This window comes from Micropterus salmoides, unplaced genomic scaffold, assembly GCF_014851395.1.
Source record: "Micropterus salmoides isolate LMB-PRFRI ecotype aquatic unplaced genomic scaffold, ASM1485139v1 Ms_hic_scaffold_2, whole genome shotgun sequence".
In the NCBI taxonomy this organism is placed as follows: Eukaryota; Metazoa; Chordata; class Actinopteri; order Centrarchiformes; family Centrarchidae; genus Micropterus; species Micropterus salmoides.
In genome coordinates this window covers 6664664-6676979 of record NW_024041150.1, presented here as the reverse complement: position 1 = coordinate 6676979, position 12316 = coordinate 6664664, and the positions used below count along the sequence as shown (strand labels likewise).

General features: G+C 40.8%; 1 protein-coding gene across 1 annotated transcript; it reads right to left on the bottom strand.

The window, feature by feature from the left end:
- Positions 1-654: 654 nt before the first annotated feature.
- Positions 655-6265, bottom strand: LOC119911419 (ribonuclease inhibitor-like; the record flags this gene model as incomplete). Its single annotated transcript, XM_038730316.1, has 5 exons — positions 655-1316; positions 1908-2081; positions 2468-2641; positions 5270-5443; positions 6114-6265. Coding segments are annotated over 5 exons (723 nt in total), but the record flags the coding sequence as incomplete, so codon positions are not given.
- Positions 6266-12316: the final 6051 nt, after the last annotated feature.

Here is a 12316-nt window from a genome sequence, read left to right as displayed (position 1 = left end):
CTGAAGAAATGACACTTTGCTGCAGTGTAAAGTAGTGAGTGTACAGCTTGTACAACAGTGTAAATTTGCTGTCCCCTCAAAATAACACATCACACAGCCATTAATGTCTAAACTGCTGGCAACAAAAGTGAGGACAACCCTAAGTGAAAATGTCCACATTGGACCCAAAGTGTCAATATTTTGTGTGGTCACCATTATTTTCCAGCACTGCCTGAACCCTCTTGGGCCTGGAGTTCAGCAGAGCTTCACAGGTTGCCACTGGAGTCCTCTTCCACTCCTCCATGACGACATCGCCGAGCTGGTCACAAAGTGTCATTTATTCAGTGTTGTTACATGAAAAGATATAATCAAATATTTACAAATATGTGAGGGCTGTACTCACTTTTGGGAGATACTGTACACTTAAATGTGACAAAAGGGCCACATCAGAAACTGATTGTTACTTTTGATTTTGCCCCCCCTTTGTTCAGGGACACATTACACTTCCTTGTTGGTGTTAATCTGACTGCAGACATATATGTCTGCTATATAAAGAATTTGTATTTATAAAATACATATTAGATAATAAAAAATAACTGAAATGAAACATTGTCTCCTTTGAATTGCGGTGTTACGGTTCAAACACCAAACATAACAATAGACATAACACCAGGAGAAGAGCTTACTGCATGCAAGTTTATTTGAATACGAATAAATGAATAAAAAACGATACCAAACACCACAAAAAACTGGATGCAGCAGAGAGAGAGTTGAACACTCGACTACCAATATAGACACAGCCCACAAGTCAGCACAAGGGCCTGCCAATCAGATGATCAAAGGGAAACACAAAATAAAACAGGATGTAACAGCAGGTCTGATGGAGTCTATCCGCTCTCTGAACTTGATTTGAATATCAGCATAAATGTTTATTCTACAATAATATAAACTGTCACAATATGAGAAAACACATACATGTCCATAATCTTAATCCCTAATAATGACACTAAGGTTTAGAGTTAGTATGTTTATGTGTGTTACTTTCATGTCAAGAAAAACTAAAATAAACAATTTATTAAAATGTTCAGGTGTTCAGAATGGTGTCTCAGTTTACCTCAGTGAAGCTTCCGTTAAATCCAAACTTTCCACAGGTTTTATCTTCTTGTTTCTGTGTTACAAACTATTATCTGTTAAACTGAGAGAAAAGTCTGGTGTTGGTGGTAAGAAGCAGAACTTCAGAGAGGGAACTTTATGCATGCAGGCTGGATGCTGCTTTTTCACATGAACTTCAAAAATGAATCAGGAATATAATGTAAAGATTAACTGTAGTTCTCCACCTCTCCACAACATCTGAACGAAACAAAGTCCAGGTCCAAGTGGAGGAGGTGTCTGAGTGTGGAGCAGAAGGAGTGGAGGAGTCTCAGTGTGTCTGCAGAGACTGTGTAGAAGGACAGAGCAGCAGCAGAGCAGTCCAGATCCACTGATGATCCTCTGTCAACACCTCCACCTTTCTGACCCCTCACACTCTGAGAGAAGAAGACAGACAGCAGAAGTCATAAATCAGTTTACAGAGACTCCCTTCATCAGCTGTCAGTTTGATGAATGAGGACCACTGTCTCTATACATCTTGTGATGCTGTCAGCTGGAATCCAGCTTTATTTCCTGGAGACATGAACACAACAACAACAACAACAGTTGTCTTCACATCAACTCAAACACATGATCACTGCCTGTTCTCTCTCTCTCTCTCTGTCTTTCTGTCCAATCCTGAAGCCTGTCACCATTCTCCTCTCACAGCTTCACTGAGGAAAGCAGCCGCTGAGAAGGTTGGAGGTTTACAGGAAATACTTGATCTATGCTTTGATACTAACTGTGTTTAGTACAATACTGCTGAAACCAGCATGGACTGACTCCAACCCTCTACTGACCTCAGAGTCTCCAGTCTGCACTGTGGACTCTTCTTCAGATCAGACAGCAGCTTCACTCCTGAATCCTGCAGGTTGTTGTTATTTAGCACCAGCTCTCTCAGATGGGAGGGGTTGGACTTCAGAGCTGAGGCCAGAGAAGCACAGCTGATCTCTGACAAACTGCAGCCCCTCAATCTGAATAAAGAATAAATGATGTAACTTTATTAAACACTGAATGATTTGAAGCAGGAACATTGTCTTCTAATCTGTTCAGAGCTGAAGGTTTATAATGTATAATATCAGCCTTATGTCTGAACTTTAGTGTCACCACAACTTTCACATCATTTTAATCTCAGCACAGAAGGAAAAAATGGTGTCATTTACTTTAACGACTAACAGCGGACATTTTCTACAGTTTCTTTGTGTCTTTGTGACTGCAGACTAAATTTAGTACAAGAAACATGAAAATATGAACAAAAAAATTTACAACATTATGGATGGAAGTTATGTATGAACAGAAATTAGGTTCAATTGTTAATTAAACATATCAGATCTACAATAGTAACAGTCAGTGAACTGACCTCAGAGTCTCCAGTCTGCAGTGTGGACTCTCCAGAAAACCACACAGCAGCTTCACTCCTGAATCCTGCAGCTTGTTGTCACCCAGGTCCAGCAGTGTCAGATGGGAGGGGTTGGACTTCAGAGCTGAGGCCAGAGAAGCACAGCTGATCTCTGACAACCTGCAGCCCTTCAATCTGAATAAAGAATAAATGATGGAGATAAAAATCCATTTCTTATCCAATCAGATGTGTTCAGGTTTTAAATGTGGAGCTCAACATTACTATGTCCTAATCAATGAGCTTTTCCCTAAAATGAGTAGAGGGACTTTGTCATTGTGTTATTGTGGATCATCATAATGTCAGCCTTCTACAGACATCATCCAAATGTCAGCACAACATTCATACACCTATTCATGTCAACACAGATCAATAACAGAGGGCCAAAATACCTGCTGACGAGTGCAGAAGTCTCACTGAGAGTTACTGAAATCGACTGATTGCAGTGACTACCTCAAAAGGTTGTGCAACAAAATATTAAGTTCAGGGTTCCATCATTTTTGTCCAGGCCAGCTTCATTAGTTTGTTTTTTTAAATGATTCTGTTGAACCACAACTCAAAAGCAATGTCTTAATTTCATTAGTTGAATTTCAGTACTGTTACGACCCCAGGGTCGTGTGTTTGGGTTGGGTTGTGTGTTCTCCCTCTCAGGTAGTGGCCCTTCCCCACATGCCTCGGCTGCATGAGTGAGTGGCAGCAGGTGTGCCTGATCACCACTCAGTGCCTGGAGCACAAGAAGGCTTGGTTTTTTCACAACAGTTGGTCTGTTTCCCTTTGTACCTGTTGCGACCACACTACAGACCAACACCCGTGAGCAGACCACTGCCAGCCCGTCAGCCCAGTGGACAGAGGCAGCCCATTCAGTAGTGAGATGATGCTTTATGAAGCATTGAAGCTTTCCATCCAATGGGTTCACTCATGGGCCGAAGCTTCACGGTGCTTCCTTTGCTCTAGTGTGCCATCAAGTGGACAATAAATGTAAAACAGGCAGAGTCATTATAACGGCAACACAGCTTTGATGTGTGAAGCTTTGAATTGAATAAATTAATGAATGATGTTTGATGCCAATACATGACTGATTGGCTTTTTAATAAGGTGTCTGTCTTTATGATACAATGACAGGGTCAGAAGGAAAGTGGAAACAAGGGAGAGGGTTATGATAACTTGGTTTGTGACTTTAGATAATAGAGAACATTTTATTCATCTTCATTTAAAAATAACCCTTCCACAGTGCTTCAGGCGGTTTCTTTTTTGGAGATGATTTTACCTGCTTTAGAAAATTATTATTAGGGTAATATGGGGTAAGAGTTTAATTCTTACCAAAGCCACAAAATGTCAACACTTTCTTTTCCTCTGTTTCATCACATTTTTTAAAGTTATTTGATCAAAGCAATTCTGTTCAAAAAAAAAGTTCAAAAGTCCACAAAATGTTGAAGAGGGTCCGTTGCATTTTGCTGCTCCTTTCGGATCACACGCCAAACCCGCAAAACGTCTCCTGAATCAGTCACGTACGGCCGGCTCGCGAGGCTTCGAACATCACCAAATACGTCATCAACACAAGCCTCGATACGCGCTTCACAAAAATCATCCTGTATTACTCGACACACGCTTCGAAGCCTCGATACAGACGGACACATCGCTACCATTCAGCCAGTGGGTTGAACACCAGCGTAGAGCTTCCGTGACTCCAGAACAGCGTCTGGTCACCTCCTCAGTGGAGAGAGGACTTTTCAGCGGTTCATTTAGTTTTAAATCTTGCTCCCTCAGTTACTTACCCAGTGTTATTGTTGCCATACCTTGTTGGCTCGCTGTCTCCTTTTGAGAGAGTAGTTTTGAGTTGGTTTTTCTTTGTTGAATATTGAATAAATACACCTTAGTTTGCACATAACCCTGACTTCCTCTTTTGCCCCGGTTTTTATTTCAAAAATTCTTACTCCTCCTCCCCCTGGACTTACCATCCGGAGGAACGTAACAAGTACATTTTTATTCATTATTAATTTAATCAGTTTCAAGTTATTTTGGGAACCATTGTGTGTTTTTCTTTCTTTAACAGAAGGGTACCAAACAGGGTACCAACAGTTTTGTCCACGTCTGTAGCTGAAATGAAGAATGCTGCTGCTGTATTTTAACCTCATCGTCTTTTCAAGTGCAAATCAGCAAACACATCACTGCTGGGTCAGATTGGGAGCTTACAGTCGTGTCTCTTTGTCTATAGTTTATCAATCTTTATATTTTTCTACTTCACTTGCTGGCCCCTGTGTTTTGTCCCTGTCAGATTAAAGATGAACAAATATATTTTAAATGTAATGTAGGCTCCAGCCAAATACAGATTCCACCACTTGATCATCCCTCAGAACATGGAAGTTTAGTAAATGATTAATAAAATGTTATTGTGTTAACTCCTCTTTTCACCGCTCAGACCCAAGCGGTTTCTTTTTAAGATAAATTTGCAGATTCTGCAGATACATGCATTAATAATTCTTTTTTGATCAGACAGCTGCAGCTGATTCAGAACGCTGCTGCTCGAGTCCTCATTAAGACCAACAAAGTGGATCACATCAGTCCAGTTCTGAGGTCTTTACACTGACTTCCTGTCAGAGAGCTGATTTTAAAATCCTGCTGATGGTTTTATAAAACACTGAACGGTTTAGGGCCAAAATACAGGGCCCTGTCATTTTCATTTCATTACTAGGCCCAGCACCCTTGAGATTGGACCCCTAATGACACATATCAGATTTACAATAGTAACAGAGTCAGTGAACTGACCTCAGAGTCTCCAGTCTGCAGTGTGGACTCTCCAGAAAACCACACAGCAGCTTCACTCCTGAATCCTGCAGGTTTTTTTCTCTCAGCTCCAGCTGTCTCAGATGGGAGGGGTTGGACTTCAGAGCTGAGGCCAGAGAAGCACAGCTGATCTCTGATAAATTGCATCTCCACAATCTGAATAAAGAATAAATGATGTATCTTCAGACAGTTCCTTTTCACAGCACTGAACACATCAGACAACAGCTCACAGTGACGACACACAAAGACAACAGTACACTCAGGCCAGTTCATTAAGGCCCATTGTAGAGATGGTGTAGCTTCTGGATCATCAGATGCATTTGGATGGTGTTAAAAGAAGAGCTCAAGTCCACAAAGAGGATCCTGCTGTGAGCGTTCCATTATCCAAGGCTGCTCTTATCTTGCCACAGGGCAGCTGAAAAGGAGGACTGTGGCCCCAGAGGAACTCATCACTGACTCGTCGTCATCCACTTATCCTGTGTACCAGCCAACATCGGGCAAAAGGCGGGGTCCACCATGGACAGGTCAGCAGCCCAACGTAGGGCCACACATATACAAACAAGCACTCACACCTAAGGACAATTTAGAATCACCAGTTAATCTAGCCTGCATGTGATTGGACGGTGGGATGAAGATGGAGCACCAGAGGAGAACACACACATAAACGCAACCAGGGTGGACTAAACCACAAAAGAAGAAAATAGACTTTAGCATTAAGATCCTCAGTGTGGATCAGTATAATATCACCCTTATGTCTGCACTGGATTGGCACCACAACTTTCACATCATATTAATCTCAGAACAGAAGGAAAACATGGTGTCTGACCTCAGAGCCTCCAGTCTGCAGTGTGGACTCTCCAGAAAACCACACAGCAGCTTCACTCCTGAATCCTGCAGGTAGTTTTCACTCAGGTCCAGCTCTCTCAGATGGGAGGGGTTGGACTTCAGAGCTGAGACCAGAGAAGCACAGCTGATCTCTGACAACCTGCAGCCCCTCAATCTGAATAAAGAATAAATGATGGAGATAAAAATCCATTTCTAATCCAATCAGATGTGTTCAGGTTTTAAATGTGGAGCTCAACATTACTATGTCCTAATCAATGAGCTTTTCCCTAAAATGAGTAGAGGGACTTTGTCATTGTGTTATTGTGGATCATCATAATGTCAGCCTTCTACAGACATCATCCAAATATCAGCACAACATTCATACACCTATTCATGTCAACACAGATCAATAACATGCTGCTGATCTCAGGCCTGTGTGTTGTGTGTCTGTGTGTGTGTTCTGAAGGATCAATATCATTGATCAGACATTATTTGTGAAAACACATTGAAACCAACAGAAAGCAAAGAAATATTTCTACTTCAACAAGTAAACTTGAACAGTTTTAAACAAATATTAGTTCAGAGGATCTTCTATATACAGATGTGACCATTTACCAAAAATTTGAAACATTCATTTACTTTAACGACTAACAGCGGACATTTTCTACAGTTTCTTTTGTGACTGCAGACTAAATTTAGTACAAGAAACATGAAAATATGAACAAAAGGACATTTATAGCTTTATGGATGGAAGTTATGTATGAACAGAAATTAGCTTCAATTGTTAATTGAACATATCAAATCTACAATAGTAACCTCAGAGTCTCCAGTCTGCACTCCCCAGAAAACCACACAGCAGCTTCACTTCTGAATCCTGCAGCTTGTTGTCACTCAGCTCCAGCTCTCTCAGATGGGAGGGGTTGGACTTCAGAGCTGAGACCAGAGAAGCACAGCTGATCTCTGACAAACTGCAGCCCCTCAATCTGAATAAAGAATAAATAATGTTACTTTTAGAAGGCAATGTTCCTGCTTGAAATCACTCAGTGTTTAATAATCTGTTCAGAGCTGAAGAAGGTTTAGAATGTAGAAGTTTAGAAAATGGAAACTCCAAACACCTGAACCCAACAAAGATGCAGGTTCAGAGTGTAAAATACAATAAGGTAAAAAGAGCTCTCATTAATATTAATGACAACGTGCTGCTACATAAAGATGGAGTGACTTCACCTCTTAAACTCTGCAGCTCCACCAGTGGCTCCATCTATCCAAACTCATGTTGTGCAGCCAAACACAAAGAAAAACCCACAGAAACTGATTTAAGATTCCACTCAAGATCCCAAAGTTTCCAAAGATGTCGCAATGAACTTTGGGGAAATGTGAAAAAGAGACTATAATATTTATTTTAGGAATAGTTCAGTCCTCAAATCAAAGCTTCTTCACTTTAAACTATTCAGTCAGTATAAGCATCACATAGCTTCATAACAATGTTGGAAAAAGCAAATACTGAATATATTTTTTATTGTCTCATAGCTGAAATAGAGCTAATTTATTTATTCATTGTATTTCTGTATTTTATTATCATTTATTTAAAGGTTCAGTGTGTAAGTTCTAGGGACATCTAGTGGTGAGGGTTGCGAATTGCACCCCCACCTCCCCTACCCAGGCGAGCACTGTAGCTATAGTACCTGAGACAGGACAAAGATGTCATCTATGAGATAAGAGATTGCCATTCAAGAAATTAGGATTCTTTAGATAGATGTGTTAAATTCCTATCTGAATTTGCAGAGTCTTTTGTCAACTTTAGTCCTTAAAACGGACAAAGTTATTATTGTAGGGGATTTTAATATTCATGTGGATGTTGAGAATGACAGCTTCAGTACTGCGTTTATCTCTCTGTTAGATTCCATTGGCTTCTCTCAGAGTGTTCATGAACCGACTCACTGTTTTAACCACACCCTCGACCTTGTTCTGGTATATGGTATTGAAATTGAACATTTAGTGGTGTTCCCACAGAATCCCTCTTTATCTGACCACTGTTTGATAACTTTTGAGTTTGTATTGCTGAACTACTCGCCATTGGGCAAAAATTTCTATACAAGATGTCTGTCTGATAGTGCCATAGCTAAATTTAAGGATGCGATTCCATCAGCTCTAAATTCATTATCAAGTCACAAAGTAACAGAGGACTCCTATGCTAATATCAGTCCCTCCCAAATCAATCATCTTGTTGATAGTGCTGCAGGCTCACTGTGAATAATACTCGACTCTGTAGCCCCTCTAAAAAAGAAAATACTAAAACAAAGACGGTTAGCTCCATGGTATAATACTGAAACTCGCAAATTAAGGGCAAATATTGTGGAAACTTTGGAATTTTGGTGGAATTGGCGTTCCACCAAAGTGGAAAATTCTCGTTTAATTTGGCAAGATAGTCTTAAAACTTATAGGAAGGCCCTCCGTAATGCCAGAGCAGCGTACTACTCGTCATTAATAGAGGAAAATAGGAACAACCCCAGGTTTCTTTTCAGCACTGTAGCCAGGCTGACAGAGAGTCACAGCTCTATTGAGCCAAGTATTCCCATAGCTCTCAGTAGTTACGACTTCATGAGCTTCTGTAATGATAAAATTCTAACCATTAGAAACAAAATTCACCAAGACCTGCCCTCAACTGGCACCGAATTATCTCTCAACTCAGGAACCTTAGAAACGGCTATAAAACTGCATATATGTTTGGACTGTTTTGCTTCCCTCAATCTTTACCAACTAACTTCAATAATTTCTTCATCTAAACCATCAACCTGCCTCTTAGACCCCATCCCGACTAGGCTGCTTAAAGAAGTTTTACCCCTAGTTAGCACTTCTATACTAGATATGATCAATCTATCTTTACCAACAGGCTATGTACCACAGTACTTTAAAGTAGCTGTAATTAAACCTCTTCTGAAAAAGCCCAAACTTGATCCAGATGTTTTAGCCAACTATAGACCTATATCTAACCTTCCATTTCTCTCTAAGGTCCTGGAGAAAGCAGTTGCTAAACAGCTGTGTGACTTTCTAAATAGCAATAATTTATTTGACGATTTTCAGTCAGGATTTAGAGTTCATCATAGCACAGAGACAGCACTGGTGAAAATAACTAATGACCTAATTGTATCAGACAAAGGACTTGTCTCTGTACTGGTTTTATAAGATCTTAGTGCTGCATTTGATACCATTGACCATCAGATCCTATAACAGAGACTGGAACATTTCATTGGCATTAAAGGAACCGCTCTAAGATGGTCCTATTTAGTCCTATTTATCAGATCGATTTCAGTTTGTACATGTTAACGATGAGTCCTCCATGCATGCCAAATTAGTCATGGAGTTCCACAAGGATCTGTCCTCGGACCAGTCCTGTTCACTTTATATATGCTTCCTTTAGGCAATATTATCAGGAAACATTCCATAAACGTTCATTGTTATGCAGATGATACTCAGTTATATCTATCGATCAAGCCAGATGAAACTAATCAGTTAGCTAAACTTCAAATGTGCCTTCAGGATGTTAAAACCTGGATGACCTGTAATTTTCTAATGTTAAACTCAGATAAAACTGAAGTTATTGTTCTGGGGCCCAAACACCTCTGTGACGCATTATCTAAAGATATAGTTTCCCTTGATGGCATCGCCCTGGCCTCCAGCACCAGTGTGAGGAATCTTGGAGTTATCTTTGATCAGGACATGTCGTTTAAGTCTCACCTACATAATATTGCAAAAATCAGGAACATCCTGTCTAAAAATGATGCAAAAAAACTAGTCCATGCATTTGTTACTTCTAGGCTGGATTACTGCAATTCCCTATTATCAGGCTGCTCGAAAAAGTCCGTTAAGACTCTTCAGCTGATCCAGAATGCTGTAGCACGTGTTCTGACAGGAACCAGGAAAAGAGATCATATTTCTCCTGTCTTAGCTTCGCTGAATTGGCTTCCAGTAAAATTCAGAATAGAATTTCAAATCATTCTTCTTACCTACAAAGCTCTTAATGGTCAGGCACCATCTTATCTTAAAGAGCTCATAGTACCTTACTACCCCACCAGAGCACTGCGCTCCCAGAATGCAGGGTTACTTGTGGTTCCTACAGTCTCCAAAAGTAGACTAGGAGCCAGAGCGTTCAGCTATCAAGCTCCTCTCCTGTGGAACCAGGTTCCAGTTTGGGTTCAGGAGGCAGACACCATCTCCACATTTAAGAGTAGGCTTAAGACTTTCCTCTTTGATAAAGCTTATAGTTAGGGCTGGCTCAGGTAGTCCTGAACCATCCCTTAGTTATGCTGCTATAGGCCTAGACTGCTGGGGGATTTCCCATGATGCACTGAGCTCCTCTCTCCTCTACTTTCTCTCCCTCTGTATGCAACCTCATCACATTATTGCATGTTACTAACTCAACTTCTCCCCTTTCCGGTAGTCTTGTGCTTTCTCGTCCCTCTCCTCTCTCCTATCACTTCCTGCAGGTGTTTCTGGCTCTGGAGCTGTGGAGTCTGGATCTGTGGTTGCGAGTCACCTGCTGCCCCCGTGTTCCTGCTCGACACCCTCTGCTAAAATTATTGTTACTAGTCCTATTGTTATTATTGTTATTAACATTACGATTATTATCATAAACATTACTGTATATATCTGTACCATTTTTCATTTAGTCTATAGCAACATCACCTTTACTGTCTGTACCTCTGTGTGTATATTGTGTAGGCTGCCTAAGCTAATGTTACGGTTTTATTGCCAATTAACGTTACTGATCAGCTGATTGTCTCGCTAAGTAACCGGCAAAGCCAAATCACAGGCTGGAGAATAAGTATGAAATTAATCCATATTTCACACCACTGACAGGGGAAACATGGCTCTCTGTGATTATGGCCAGCTTCTAGCTAAAGCTATCAAACAACAGTTTGCAAAGTTAATTACCTGTCCAGCAGAAAACCGACTTCAGCACCGCTTTGAAAACATCTGTCCCACATTAACGTTAACGTTATCCTTCCATCTGGGAAAATCCACAAAATCCGTGATTTCTGCAGTCAGCTGTCTGTCCCGACTCCGTCTGGCTGTCGGCTCTCGTGCTAAATAACACGTGTGCTCGTTCAGTTTTCCAAATGTCACTTCTCTTATTACTTCTAATAGAAGCCAGCAAATGAGCGGGGAGCTCTGGGTGCAGGAAACATGCTCATTTGCATTTATTACCCCCCATTGTAATGATACAAAGCTGGATTCAAATCAGAAAAGTTTCTCTTTAAGCTTTTAAATGTGGAGCTCAACATTGTTCTTCCACAGTCAATGGACTAAACCACTGAATAAGAAAATAGACTTTAGTATTAAGATCCTCAGTGTGGATCAGTATAATATCAGCCTTATGTCTTCACTTTAGTGACACCACAACTTTCACATCATATTAATCTCAGAACAGAAGGAAAATATGGGGTCTGACCTCAGAGTCTCCAGTCTGCAGTGTGGACTCTCCAGAAAACCACACAGCAGCTTCACCCCTGAATCCTGCAGCTTGTTGTCACTCAGCACCAGCTCTCTCAGATGGGAGGGGTTGGACTTCAGAGCTGAGACCAGAGAAGCACAGCTGATCTCTGACAAACTGCAGCGACTCAATCTGAATAAAGAAAAAAATATGGAGATAAGAAAATCCATTTCAAATCCAATCAGATGTGTTCAGGTTTTAAATGTGGAGCTCAACATTACTATGTCCTAATCAATGAGCTTTTCCCGAAAATGAGTAGAGGGACTTTGTCATTGTGTTACATTCATATACTATTCATGTCAACACCGATCAATACCATGCTGCTGATCTCAGGCCAGTCTAGAATAAAGATCAAATCAGACATGTTCGTACTTTTGTTACTTTCTGTCTTGAATCTGACTCTAGCTGGTCTCTGTATTTCTGCTGTGTTTTCCCGGGTTTTTCTCCTCACTTGTGTGTCTCTGGGCCTTTCTCATTTCCCTAATGTGTGCCTCCTCGATTCTCCATCCTCCTGCCTGTGACCCGGAAATCAATCTCCTCATAAAGCACTGTTCTAACAGCATTCCTTAATGTCATTTCACTTTGATATCACTGAAGTTGCTATTGTTGAGTGTGATGTGTGAATGGGCAGCAGGATCATAAAAATGAACACTGTAAATAACTGCTGGGTGAAACAGGGTGAAGAGAATCTCCATTAAGAGAGACTCTGGGTG